The sequence below is a fragment of the Sus scrofa genome, chromosome 5 (genome assembly GCF_000003025.6).
Source record: "Sus scrofa isolate TJ Tabasco breed Duroc chromosome 5, Sscrofa11.1, whole genome shotgun sequence".
Classification (NCBI taxonomy): Eukaryota; Metazoa; Chordata; class Mammalia; order Artiodactyla; family Suidae; genus Sus; species Sus scrofa.
This window is the reverse complement of record NC_010447.5, coordinates 21,184,893-21,199,054: the sequence shown is the minus strand read 5'-3', so window position 1 is coordinate 21,199,054 and position 14,162 is coordinate 21,184,893. Positions and strand designations below refer to the sequence as shown.

General features: G+C 53.1%; 1 protein-coding gene across 2 annotated transcripts; it reads right to left on the bottom strand.

Moving 5' to 3' along the window:
• Window positions 31–7,733, bottom strand: GDF11 (growth differentiation factor 11). 2 transcript variants are annotated; one of them, NM_001244310.1, is given in 3 exon segments: window positions 31–605; window positions 1,095–1,492; window positions 7,232–7,667. In NM_001244310.1, coding segments are annotated over 3 exon segments (1,215 nt in total). In that variant the 3' UTR covers window positions 31–224.

The following is a 14,162-nucleotide window of genomic DNA, read 5'->3' as shown; positions in this document are numbered from 1 at the left end:
CTCCCCACCTGACCATGCCCCCTCCTCTTCCCCCTTTCCCTCAAACCCCTCACCCCTCAATCCCCCACCTGCCTCCCTCTGTTGTATTGCACACTGCTTGGGCAGGGAACAAGGTGTGATGTTCATCAGAAGAGGTGGAGGGAGCTTTAGGGCCTGGGGGAGGGGGTCAAAGCTGGGGGTCTAGGGGTAGGGTCTGTGGGGGGGGGCATCCTCTGTCCCCGACCTTAGGAGCAGCCACAGCGATCCACCACCATGCCAGGGATCTTGCCGTAGATAATTTGCTGCTTGTCATTGAAGTAGAGCATGTTGATTGGGGACATCTTGGTGGGGGTACAGCAGGGCCCAGCAGAGCCTCTTGGATTAGCCTGTTGCACCAAGTGGGTGTGCGGGTACTTTTGCATGAACATGTACTCGCACTGGCCAGAGCAGTAGTTGGCCTTGTAGCGTTTAGGTGCGATGATCCAGTCCCAGCCAAATGCCTCAAAGTCCACTGTGAGGGGATATCGGCAGCAGCGGGACTCACTTGAGTGCTCATCGCAGTCCAGACCCAGGTTCCGCCGAGACCGTTTTGTGTTCTCTAGGACTCGAAGCTCCATGAAAGGATGCTGGGGTGAGGGAGAGAAGAAAGACATGTGAGAGAGCCCTGAAGAGCTCCCACTCCCTGCTCTTTTGTCACCTGCCCCTCAACAGGGGATCGGAACAGAGATTATTGATTTCTCAGCTTCTCCATTGCTCCCATCCCCAAGCCCTGCCTTCTGCCCACTTTTCTTGCCAGCTAGCCATCTCTCCTCAACTCACCTTGCCGAATTCTCCCTCTCCTGGCAACCTGGCCCTCATCCTTAGCTCAAAGTCTTAACAATAGCCCACCTTTGTCTCATGAATTTGTTCACCTTCACCCAAATCCAGTTTTCAGCCGTTACCTGCCTTGGGTCTCTGAAAAGTGATAGCACCCCATTACCACCACCTAACTCTATTGAGTCAGCTCCAGACCCTCAACACAACACCCTTTGCATTCCTGGTCTACCTTTTCCAACATCCCACTTCCTCAGGGCCAGGTTATACATATCTGCCAACGTCTCAGGCTTCCTGCTCACCAGTCCCTCAGCTCCCGGCCCCAGGGAGGTGACAGCCAGGTCTGTGCCACTGGGATCAAAGGCGTTGATCTCGATGCCCCAGTTGCTCTGTGGCTGGCGGAACCAGCTGTGTAGCACTTGCTTGAAGTCGATGCTTTGCCAGTGGCCAGAGCGCGAGTGCAGGTCAATTTTGAGAGAGCGGATACGGATGTGACGCCGGCCTCCGCCCCCTCCCCCTGCTGTCCCTTCCCCAGTTAGGGGTTTCAGTCGCAAGATCTGCAGGTAGACTGTGGCTGGGCGGGGCACAGGCCGTAGATACACCCACAGCTGGGCCTTCAGTACTTTTGTGAACATCACCTTGGGGCTGAAGTGGAAATGGCAGCAGAGAGGGCTGCCATCTGTCTGCACTGCAGGGTCCGCTGATAAGAGAGAAGGGGGCACAGCATCAGCAAAAGGTGTTTGTGGAGGGCGTCAGCAGCCTTGGGGGGTGTCGGCAACTTGGACTCCTCAGCCCGTGTTACCTTTCTCCTCTGCTTTCTTGTTAACTACCATGTCACCGGAGCCTAGAATAGCACCCTGCTCCCCCAGTAGGATGATGGCTCTGTTGGGCCTTACGGGATCTGCACCCCTTCCTTAATCTGTTTGCCCTAATGCACAGGTTCCCCTCTACCAGATAGCCTGCAAAGATAGTTATTAGAGAACTCTTCCACCCTGCTGTCTTCCCTTTCTCCAACTTTGCCCAGCAAATAGGGCTCCAACTTGTTCTGAATCTTTGATGCTCTCCATAGGAGGCAAACCTGCTATCACACCTGCTGTCCTCAGGTTACCTTTCCCCATTTCTGCTCTGTTTTGTCTGGTGGCCAGGTGGAGCCTGGCACAGGCCCCCCAAAACAGATGGCCTCAAAGAATGGATAACCCAAGGTCCAGATAGGGAGCATGGACTAAATTCATTCCTTGAAGTAAATCAGCAGTCAGATCTAGGCTTCTCACATCGTTCCCACCAGAAATAACACACCCAGAAGAATGGTACTACTCAAGCAAGCCCCATGCATCTTGACTCCAACATCCCTTGACCCTGAGAACATGTTCCCTCAGCTGCTTCCTCATCACCATTTTGTTGTCTCCACTTTTTTTTTTTTTTTTTTTGTCTTTTTTGTTGTTGTTGTTGTTGCTATTTCTTGGGCCGCTCCCGCGGCATATGGAGGTTCCCAGGCTAGGGGTTGAATTGGAGCTGTAGCCACCAGCCTACGCCAGAGCCACAGCAATGTGGGATCCGAGCCGCGTCTGCAACCTACACCACAGCTCACGGCAACGCCGGATCGTTAACCCACTGAGCAAGGGCAGGGACCGAACCCACAACCTCATGGTTCCTAGTCTGATTCATTAACCACTGCGCCACGACGGGAACTCCCTGTCTCCACTTTTAAGGAAAGGAAAAACTACCTCCATGTATTCTTTCTCCTACTTTCCCAAACCATCAGAAATAATATTCAACACACCAAATCAAATGTAATCAGTCTTCTTTTCTCCCCTGGGCTTCCTTCAGTTTCTCAGTCCAGCGCCAGTAAGCCTTTACAAAGATTTAATATCCCAACTTTACATTTTGGCCCACTGCCCCTTGTTCTGGACCCTACACTGACCCTTCTTGTGTTTAAAGAATGAATTCTCTATCTGCCTCTGCTTCCACTAGAGCTCCTCTCAGTTTCCCTTTCTAATCTCTTATGTCAGTTGAGAATGCCTTAAATCATGTTTCTATTGGACAGGAATATCCATCCCCACTCTAAATATACTCTGAGAGGAAGAATCAGGAACTAGCTCCCAGAGCCATGTAAGGATGATGAGAAAGTTTAGGTCCTTATGTATCACGACCACGTCTGCATGATCATGGAGAAGTTATCATTTGTTGTCTGCCATCAGCATCCATCCCACACTCCCACCCTAGGAGAAGGAGGATACTTCAAGTGAGATGAGGAGGAAAGTGCCTAGTGATCTTCATATATTCAGGACACGAGACACAAAATTCTTTTGCAGCTTTCCTTCCCTTGGTTCTTCTCCAAGGTCCCAGGGCACTGGTAGTCCTCCCAGGTAATCTCCTGCTGGAGCTGCAGTGATGGTGCAATGGGACAGGGTTTGGGGAGTGGAGATTCAGGGATAGGAGAGTCCCTGGGGCTGCTGGTGAGATGGAGAGTGACAAGCAGCAACTGAAATAGCATACTAAGCCTAATTTCAGCATAGGGTCTATCTGATTTTCCTGCCTGTCTTCACCATTAGGTACAAATTTCTTTTTTTGTGTTTGTTTTGTCTTTTGTCTTTTTTAGGGCCGCACCCTTGGCATATGGAGATTCCCAGGCTAGGGGTCTAATCAGAGCTGTAGCTGCCGGCCTACCCTACAGCCATAGCACTGTGGGATCCGAGCCACATCTGCAAACTATACCACAGCTCACAGCAATGCCAGATCCTTAACCCACTGAGCAAGGCCAGGGATCAAACCTGCATCCTCATGGATGCTAGTCAGATTCGTTTCCACTGAGCCACGATGGGAACTCCATTAGGTACTAATTTGCATGAGGGTAGACACTGTCCATACTGTTGCCCACAGTACCAGGCAGTGCTCAATAAATCCATGTTGAATGAACTCCCTAAACTCTCGATCTTAAATTATATAGGCAAGTGCCTGAAGTTCTTCTTGGCATCTAAACACTGTTCTTTGACTAAACTGAAGTGGATTTAATCACTGCCTGACTCATTAACCAGTATCTGACCTTACTTTCCAGACTTCTCGGTGATACAGATGGTAATCCTTGCTTCATAGGAGTGCTGAACATTAAATAAAGAATATGAAAATAGTAGTAGTTTCTCAATTGGTTTATTGTTAGTTCTCTAAACTCCAAACACATGTCCCTACCTAAGCTGACCCAAGGCCTAGAAATGGGGGACTGGTCTCCAGGGCCCCATCCCTCTAAGTCTTTGGTTCCTTCAGGCAGAGTTCCCCATCCTCACCACCAGGAATCACCTTACACTTCTCCCCAGTGGATATGAAGACAGTTGGTACTACAAAGGGACAGGACGGAGACATGTGGAGAAAGAAAAGGGAAAGGAGAAGAAACGTGGGAGAGACTAGAGATAGGAAAATAAGAATAGAGGAATTCCCATCGTGGCACAGGAGAAATGAATCTGACTAGGAACCATGAGCATGCAGGTCCGATCCCTGGCCTTGCTCAGTGGGTTAAGGATCCAGCGTTGCCATGAGCTGTGGTGTAGGTCACAGACGTGGCTCAGATCTGGCATTGCTGTGGCTGTGGTGTAAGCCAGCAGCTGCAGCTCCAATTCAACCCCTAGCCTGGGAACTTCCATATGCTGCAGGTGCAGCTCTAAAAAGAAAAAAGAAAAAAAAAAGAATAGAGAAGAGGCTGTTAGAGATGAAGTCAGGTTAGAAGAGAAATGGAGGAGAGAAGGCAGAGAGGGGAAAATATAGTAGGGGGAGAAGAAATAAGTTTGGGAGCTGGAGAACATTAGGAGAGGAGGAGGGGTGCAAAAGGAGTGAGTGGTGGGTCAAGAAACTGAAAGGAGTGAGGTAGCTAAGCCTATTGGGATAAAGAGAAAGGATAGAAGGATACAGAGCGAGGAACAAAGGAGAAGCAGGTAGAGCCACAAGGGAAACAAGGGGCTTGAGAGAGTCCCCAACACACACATAGGCCCAGCTCCCAAGGGGAGGGGAAAGAGCCACATCTGTGTTGGATTGATCGGGTTGGTGGCAGGCAGCAGGTCAGGTTTAGTAGGCGGCTCTGGTCTGGAGAGAGGTCATTGCACTATTTTCAGCAAAAGCCCAACCCCCTCCCTGCTTACCACCTCCTCCTCCCCCCACCCCCCCCACCCCCAAACATCAAACACACTTTCCTTACCCAGGCTGGAAGGCCTAGGGGCAGGAGGTTGGGCTGAGAGGGCAGGGGCCTCTTGGTGTAGGGAGGAGAGAGAAACTGAGGGGCTGGGCTTGGCTCCCAGAAGGGCAAGGGGGTTGGGTTCCCAGGAAGAAGGCTGGGGTGGGAGAGCCTGAGAGGGTGGAGAGAACTAGGGCAGGCACAGCAGCCTAGGAGAGGTGGGGGCTGGGGTCCAGGGTTGAGGGCTGGGGGAGGGGAGGAAGGGGGAGGGGAGCGGAGGCCATCTCTGCTGACAAACACCTCCCCCGATTAGCAGAGCACAAGTCTCTTATTAAAGCGGGTCCCTGGGGATTAGACTATAAAAGTCTCTTTTTCCTTTTCCCCTCTCTCCCTCCCCTCCCCTGGCTCCCCCTCCCTCTCTTAAGAGCTCAGCTTGGCTCTTAAAGGGGACGTACAATACCTGGCTGGAGACCCAGTTCCCTAGTTATCTAAGTCCTGGGGCAGCAGGAGGGTAGACGCTGGGGTAGAACCCCACCTGCTGATCCTTCCCCCTCCTCCCCAACCCTAGTGTAACTTGCAGTCCCCAAACTGTGCATGCAGCATCTGTTTACTTCCTGCATCCCCATTACCAGGGCTAATTCCAGGCTCAGGCCAACTGGTTAAGGGATGCTAAGGATAGAATGGGCAGGGAAAGTCCACAGCTCCATCACTCATTCTGGAAATTCTCACACACTATATATATACCACATAGACCAGAGTATCCTTTCCTTCTGTACCCTTCATCTTCTTCCAGCAAACTCTTCTTCAGAATTCCTCTACCACTCTCTGGTTTCTAAGTTTGTTAGAATCCCCACCTCCGACCCCTGCCCTCAGTCAATCTCAGACTAACCCTAGCTTCTATGAGGCAGAAGCCTCAAGAAGCAAAAGGAGACTGGGGAACTCACCACCAGATCCCAGGCCTTCCCACCCCCCACCCCAGGTTAATTTCCTAGTCCTTTGGTGTTCTATTCTTTGCAGCCCTGACCAAGTACTGTGGAGTTAGGATCGCAGAAAAATTGGTGGCAGTGTGAGGCACTCAGCCCCCCACATGCACACCTGGGTTCCCAAGCCTCTCCCTTGGGGGTGGGCCACTAGGACTCCCCTCATCCCCGGGTTTTTATGACCCATCTGCCAATAAACCAGTCTCCCCCTCTTCTCTTCAGAGCCATAAAACCAAACAGTTGGGGTGGGGGGGTTTGGCTTTGCCAAACCACTGGGGAATAAGAGAGGGCCTGGTTCCCTGGTTGTTGGAGGTGGTGGGGGGAAGACTTCAGTGGGGGAGGGGAAAAGGGAGTCATCTGATCTTAGGGAGAGCTAGGAGTTGGGGGGGGGCAGTGTTGGCCTGGATTTTCCAGGCCATAAAATTTCAAAGCAGCTCAAGTCTATTAACATGTTCATCTTCCGTTTGGCCAGGGGCTAGGACTCCTGGGTTCCCCCCTCCCTCCCATCTATTTCTTTCTTTTTCTTGCTAGGTCTTTCTCCCTCTCCTCAAGTCTCATTGAGGGTTGGGGCAAGTGAATATGGAATACAACCAACATAGAGGTCTGAGCTGCCCAACGGGTGCCCTTAGCCCCAGTGCAATGAAGTTGAGTTCTCTGAGCTCGGTCAGTACCGAGAAGGCACAGCTTTCACCCGCCCCTTGAGAGACCGAAGGGTCCCAGGTGGAATGGGTGCCAGGGCTGCCGGGAGAGATACAGGGCTCTGGTATCTCTTTCCTAGGATTAGGAGAGGAGCTCTCGGTTCTTCGCAGCCCGGGGGGCGCGTTGCAAAGCCCAAGGTGGTAGAGGTGGAGAGTTGGTGCCACTGGGAGGCGGAGAGCACCGCAGCCTGGCTGGGACTGCCTGGGTCCCGAAGCCTCCGATTCTATTTTTCAGCCTCTCTACCACGGCCTTTCGGCATCGAGTTTCTGCCCCTTCCCCTACAGGCGGACCCCGGCTTTCCCAGTATCCCCCCAAGCCGGGATCTTTTTCGCACATCCCGGCTCGGAGGTGCTATCTCGCAACGCTTTCCTTTTGCCCCCTCACCTCCGGGGACCAAAAGTGCACAGAACTCCGCAGCCCATCTCTACAGCTCGAAAAACTTGTGGAACAGCCCCCCGGCCCCCAATCCGTCAAGTTTTCTCAGAAAAGGCTTTCCGGCCGGAGTAACCCGGAACGCCCCGCTTCGAGCGGCAGGCGCTCACTTTCCCGGAGCGGGAGCGGGAGCCAGCACCCCACCGCTCTTGCCCCGCGGTCCACTTACTCTCCTGGGCCATGCTAATGACAGTCTCGGTGGTGGCGTGGTACTCGTCCTCCTCCAGGAAGTCCTCGGGCTGCAGCGCGTCGCCCTGGAAGTCGTGCAGGTCCAGGATCTGCTGCAGCGGAGGCGCCTTGGGAAGCAGCTGCTTCACCACCTCGCGGCTGATGTTGGGCGCCTCCTTGAGCCGCAGTTTGCTCAAGATCTGCGACTTGATGCTCTCCAGGCGCAGCTCACGGCTATGCTGCCGCCACAAGCACACGGGGCAGCCGTCGGGCTCGGGCGCCACGGACGCGGCCGGCCGGCTCGAGCGCTCCCCCCCGGCCCCCGCCGCCGCCGCCGCCGCCGCCGCCGCCGCGGGGCCCTCGGCCGCCTCCCCCCGGGGCCGCAGCTCCAGGGCGAGGAGCAGGAAGCCCAGCAGCAGCGGGGCCGCGAGCACCATGCTGGAGGGGAGGGGAGGGAGGACTGGGGGGCGGGGACGCCGGAGTCCCGAGGGGAGGGGGCGGAGGGAGGAGGGAGGGAGGAGGAGGGGGTCCGGGCGGCGCGGGATTGGGGGCTGCCCGGCCGAGGGGGGCCGGGGGGCCGGGGGCGGCGGGCGCGCGGGCGGGGCGGGCGGGCGGCCGGGGCGGGCGGCTGGGGGGGCCCGAGCCCGGGCCAGGCCCTTTATAGCCCCGGCCCCCGTGTCGTCAGCGGCCGCGATTGGCTGCGGAGCCAACAAAAGAGGCAGCGCTGTCATCCGAGGCGAGAGAGGGAGCCGGAGAGAGCCGAGGAAAAGAGAGAGAGGGAGGGAGCAAGGGCCCAGAGAGATGGAGAGACAGAGATATAGGGGTGGGGAAGAGGAAGGGAGAGATGGAGAAAGTCAGAATCGGAGACAGAGATAAAGGGGGAAGACACAGAGGAGAGGCGCAGAAATAGAAAGAGGGGGAGGAAGAGGAGAGAGAGAGAAACAAAGGGGAGGATAAGAGTTGGGGGGGAGACACAGACAGAAGAGACTTAAGCAGAGAGACAGAGATAGAGGAGGAAAGTGATGGCATCACTAGTGAAGGAGAGAGGGGAGTCGGAGAGCAGAGGGAGGAGAGAGTGATAGCTAGACAGCTGGAGAGCTAGAGGTCTGCAGATCCAGACCACAGGAGGTCAGGGGTACATGGAGTTGGGAAGAGGGGCTGAAGAACTGAGCCCAGAACCCGGGGGATGAGAGAGGAGAGAAATGTTCCAACAGAGCCTGGGAGGTACCAAGGGAGCCCCAGGGGCAGACCCAGGATCAGGTTCAGGCCGACATAGGCAGATGGAGACTCCTGAAGGAAGGAGAGGCAGCTCAGTGATGAGAGTCAGCCTTGGTGGGAACAGTGAGAACCCAAGAGGGGGAGGAGGTGGAGAATTTGAGCCCAAAGGAGCCCCAGCTACCAGAAGCAGCCCAAGGAAGATGAAGGGGTCTGGAAGATGGAGGGGCAGCATCAGGCTCAGCAGGGGCATCGGGAAGCATGAGATGGATGGATTGGACACGTGGGCTAGCAAGAGAGACAAGGAGAAGAGGCCAGGGGTCAGTCTGAGAAGGTGGAGAGGTGGTGGGGAGCCCAAGAGCAAGACTCAGCACTGGGAAGAGTGTGAACTTGAAATTGAGGCTTGAAAGGGAATAAGGGAGTCAGAAGGCTGGAAAAGGCACGAATCTGGGAGCACTGGGGAAACAGCCGGAGGAAGTAGGGCTGCTGGAGACCATTGTGCTTGCAGAGGAATCTGGACCTCTGGATTCATAGCTGTACTTTGGATTCGCAGGGTCTTAGAAGACTGAGAAGGGGCTTGTAGTTGTAGGGGTGAGGATGAGACAGAGGGCTGCCTTCAGACGCTTTAGTTGGAAATAGCAAATTGCAAGGGGAGAAACCCAGATGTGCGCTAGCTCTAGCCTTCAGATGTAACACTGGGTACAGCCGAGCAGAAGGGGGCCACAGCACTAAAACGCTCCTGAAGTGCTTAACTTCTGGTTTTGGATACCTCTTCCCAGATTTCAGTTTCTCTGGGCTGATTTCCTCCTTTCTTTCTTTCTTTCTTTCTTTCTTTCTTTCTTTCTTTCTTTCTTTCTTTCTTTCTTTCTTTCTTTCTTTCTTTCTTTCTTTCTTTCTTTCTTTCTTTCTTTCTTTCTTTCTTTCTTTCTTTCTCTTTTTTGGCTACTTGCGGCATATGGAGTTCCCCTGGCTAGGGATCAGATCTGATGAAAGAAATGCCTTGGGCTTCTCAGGCAGAAGAGCGGAACACTGGTTTCCTCTTTGGATTAGACGGAACCCTGGGTTGTAAGGACTGAGTTGGGCTGGGGAGTTGGAGTGGAATGAGGGAAGGAACTGGGGATGCAGGTATGAAGGAGGAAGGTTGGATAGGGATGAGGAGGGCCAAGCTGGGGAGCTTTGAAGAGATGATCTGTTCCATGGAGGACGGGAAGTAAGACCCAGCAGAATGGAAGAAAACAGACAAAACCAAAAACTTAGACAGCTAGTTTCTCCAAGACACAAGCACCTCAACATTTCATCAAGTTTCTTCATCTATGACATACACTCACACTGCCTACCCTCAACTGGTTGTGAGGGTTGCATAGCAATCAATCAACAGTGGCTTCTGTTTTAGGGCCACACCTGTGGCATATGGAAGTTCCCAGGCTAGAGACTGAATCGGACCTGCAGCCGCCTGGCCTATGCCACAGCCGCAATAACTCAGGATCTGAGCTGCATCTGCGATCTACACTACAGCTCACAGAGGTGCTGGATCCTTAACCCACTGAGGGAGGCTAGGGGACGAACCTGCATCTTCCTCACGGACACTAGTGGGATTCATTACCACTGCAACACAATGGGAATTTGTCAAAAGTGGCTTTCACAGGCTCCTTTTTCATGATGATTTTTCTTTCCTTTATGAGCTCCCAGAGCAGTGATTATCTTTACCACATATTCTGGCCTTACCTGTTCTCCAAAATATTTCTCTGATGTCATTTCCTCAGAAGAACTGCAAATTCCGGAGTTGCTGCTATGGCCCAATGAAATTAGTGGCATCTCTGGAATACTGGGAGGAGCTGTTTGATCCCTGGCTTGGATCTGATCCCTGGACTGGAAACTCCATATGCTGCAGGGTGGCCAAAAAAGAAAAACGAGTAAAAAATTAAAAAAAGAATTGCAAATTCCTAGAGAGCAGAAGTGGTGTCACCGCTTTCTTCATCAGAAGAAGTGGCCCAGCTGTCACTTCCCTACCAAACATGTAGCTAGTTGTAGCTCTGTAAGAGATGCAACGATAAATAAGATTTAGCCCCCCTTTTCGGCGACAGACCCTAGATAGATGATACCAGCCAAAACTCCAGACCAGATGCCTCCTTGATATCTCCATGTGGACACACCTCAAACATCATTAACCCCTAACCTGGAGTTCCCATTGTGACTAAGCAGGTTAAGAACCCTACATAGTAGTCTCCGTGAGGATGAGGGTTCGATCCCTGGCCTCACCCAGTGGGTTAAGGATCTGGCGTTGTCAAAAGCTGCAGCTTAGATGGAAGATGTGGCTCAGATCTGGCGTTGCTGTGGCTGTGGTGTAGGCCTGCAGCAGTAGCTCCGGTTAGACCCCAGCCCCGGAACTTCTATATGCCCCAGGTGCAGCTGTAAAAAACAAAAACAAAATCGTCAGTTAAATAGTGTAAACAAAGAACATCTTCTCTCCCCTGAATTGTGCCCCTCTCCTGCACTATTTCATTTTAGCGAATGACACGCAATCATCCAGGCCAGAAACCTGGATGTCACCTTCACCCTCTTTCTCTTGATGATCTCTGCATCTTTGCACCAGCTGTTTCCTCTTCTTGGAACAACTCCCCCTCCTACCTCCACTCCCTCCCCTTCAAATGTACTCTTTCTTCAGGTTTCAGTATAGATGAGATTTTGGACAAGTCTCCAGGGAGTCCATCCCTGATTCCCAGGTCTAGAGTTGATGCTTCTCCTAGCTACATCTGCACCATTCTGTGTATCCTGGAGGTTAATCACGTAGCTTCTAGACTCAAAGTGGGCTGCCTGGGATCAAGTCCTAGCTCTCTCCTTTTTCTGTCTGTTGTGAACTTGGCTCTATGCCTCATTTGTATGATGGAGGTAGCAAAGCTGTATCTATTTCGTAAGGTAATGAGGATTCATTGTCTGAAACATAGTTCTAAATGGGATAGTCATTACTGTTACCACAACATACCAGCCTCACGCTGAGAGACCCAAGAGAGCAGAAATCTTTTTTCACCAAAGTTTTCTTTAGCGGCTTTGAATAAAGAATGAATAAACCCTGCTAACGAGATCTGGTTAGAGCCGGGCTAGAAAAAGAAAACTGTATTTTTGGCCATAAGGAGTTATGGGTATCTGCCAAAAACCAAAAAGCGAGAGTCGGTAACAACTTGTGAGACAGAAAGGATGTCCGCCTCCCGACTTCCTCCCGGTAGATTCCAGGACTGCACTTAGTCCAATGAGTGGGCAAGACTGCCATCTGGTGGTATAATCTGGAATTTCTCCTTCTGGGAGGTGGAATTAAAACCACTTTTTTTTTTTTTTGGCATACTTTGTATATTTTCACTTTGTATTTCTAGTCCAAGAAGTTCTTTATCATAATGTATGAAGTCTTGTTCATTTCTCCAACCCCTCCTAGATCTTGTCTCTTTCCTTGAGTTCCCTCAGGCTTGGTACGGTTGGGTTCCCGTGAGTTGCAGATAACCTCCCACCCCCACCCCGCTGAGATCTCTTTCAGGAGCTTCAAACTTCCAGCTGCCCTAGACCCAGTCCCCAGGAGGAAAACCTTGCTGGCTTTACGGAAAAGGAGTTGGGAGAGATGTGGATATTTAGATCTTTCCTCGTCCCAACACTAGCTAACCAGGGTTTGGGGCCCCGCCCACTGCCCTTGTCTCCCAGGCAACTGTCTTTCAGCCGGTGGTGCCCTCTCGCCGGTGTTACCCAGGCAACCTTCAGACCCGCCTCCTTCAAGGTCCTGACTGGTTCATAGCAAATGTGGGTTGGGGGCCTAAGGGAGGCATTGAGCTACGAAAGGTGTGAGCGGCTGGGACAGAAGCGGGGACGAGGTTTCCTAAGCTGCTGGAGGAAAGAGGTGCTTGTGTAGCCTTGGGTAGAGGGTTCTTTATGCTACATTCTCAGCAAAAGGAACTGCAGGACCTGGGAGCCCGTCACCAGGGTTCGAGTCCGGAGGCACCCGGACCCCTCTCAGAGCTGCGGACTCCAGCACCAGGGAACTACTGCAAGGAGGAGGTGCTCCAGCTCACCCGCACCGCTGCCACTCAGGCCACGCCCACACCCGAACCGCCTTGTCTATCAGAGCTGGACCCAGGGGGCAGTAACTCATGACTTCTGATACATCTCTTCTTCCCCCTAAAGGCCCTGTTTCTAGGGTCAGTGGACTCATTCCCTGGCCCCACAGGTCTTTCCATGGAGGGGAGGGGCTGGGCCATTGAGAAGCAGCTGGGGGTGGGGGATTCCCTGGGAGGGTCTTCCTACTCCCCACCCTCCCAGCAGGAGCTTGGCTGGAGTAGGGGGGTCGAGTGTGGTGTGGGGGGGAGGCTATTCTGGGCTGGGGATAGTATGCTGATGGAATGGACCCCTCCCAGGTCTCTGCCCACAAAGCCTGAAGCCCCCAGAGGGAACCTCAGTGTGTAATTACCATCCTCTCCCACTCCTAAAGCCTGTAATTATCCTGCCTGGATCCTGGATGGGCTGGCAGCCCTGTTAACCTCTTTAACCCCAAGGCCCTTTAAGAGAAGCTGGAGGTTGTGAGGAGGGAGCTAGAGAGTTTGTGTTTGGAGCGAGAGGTGGAGAGGGGTGGGATGCAAGTGGGCAACTCTGAGAATCACTCAGAGTCACATCTTCCTCTGGCCTCCCTCGAAGACACCCCCCCCCCCCCACCCAGTCCTTGGGTGTGCCCTCTTTCCTCCGTTACCCTTGGTCTTCCCAGGTCTGCCCTCTTCCTGTTTTTCTCTCCTATTGCTCCTGCTCCAGGCCCTTGGAGGAGTCTGCTATGGGCGGTGGACAAGTCTGGCCCCAAGGCCCAATTATGCTGGCAGGAGGCACGCTATTCCAGTTGGTCCAAGAAAAGGAAGGGTCTGAGCACAAAGTCTGCTTCTCCTGGGACTTCAAACCGCTGGTGGATGTACTGACCCAGGAGGAGACAAAGCATGACCTGGGTTGGCAGGTGAGGGGAACCAGTGGGAAGCAGAGGGGAGCTAGAGGCAGAAATGTTCAGAGGGAACCCAGCTGCCAGGAGAGAGCACTGGAGAGTGAAGATCAAGGTGTGTGTGTGTGTGTGTGTGTGTGTGTGTGTGTGTGTGTGTGTGTGTGTAGCAATGGTGAGGGTGTATGAAGACCAGAGGATCTGGCTGAGGTCTGGGACTGGGAGTCAGAAACGAGAGATGCACCCATTGTGGTGCAATGGTTAACGAATCCGACTAGGAGCCATGAGGTTGCGGGTTCGATTCCTGGCCTTGCTCAAGTGGGTTAAAGATCCAGCGTTGCCGTGAGCTGTGGTGTAGGTTGCAGACGTGGCTCAGATCCCACGTTGCTGTGGCTCTGGCGTAGGAGGGTGGCTGTAGCTCCGATAAGACCCCGAGCCTGGGAACCTCCATATGCTGTAGGAGCAGCCCTAGAAAAGGCAAAAAGACAAAAAAAAAAAAAAAAAAAAAAAAAGAAAGAAAGCAAAAGCAAAAGCAAAAGAAATGAGAGATGTGAGGGCAGGACAACCTGGTCTGGGCTCTGCCTGGGGGTGCCGGCAATGCCCACCCATTCAAACCCCTCCTGCACCCCTGGCTCCCTGAGCTGCAAGACCACATCCACAGGCTGTATCCCCAGCCTGGGCCAGGGAGCCCTAGCATCCAGGGTTTCTCTTTGGCACAACCCTCACCACTGTGGTTTTGTTTTTTTGTTTGTTCGGTTTGGGG

Excerpts from the sequence above, each read along its gene's own strand:
- GDF11 (XM_021091131.1), bottom strand. The coding sequence starts at position 7,667 with ATGGTGCTCGCGGCCCCGCTGCTGCTGGGCTTCCTGCTCCTCGCCCTG. Across the intron at positions 1,493-7,231 it reads CATTAGCATGGCCCAGGAGA|CGGACCCTGCAGTGCAGACA; the intron begins GTAAGTGGACCG and ends CTCTCTTATCAG. Across the intron at positions 606-1,024 it reads GAAGTGGGATGTTGGAAAAG|CATCCTTTCATGGAGCTTCG; the intron begins GTAGACCAGGAA and ends CCCTCACCCCAG.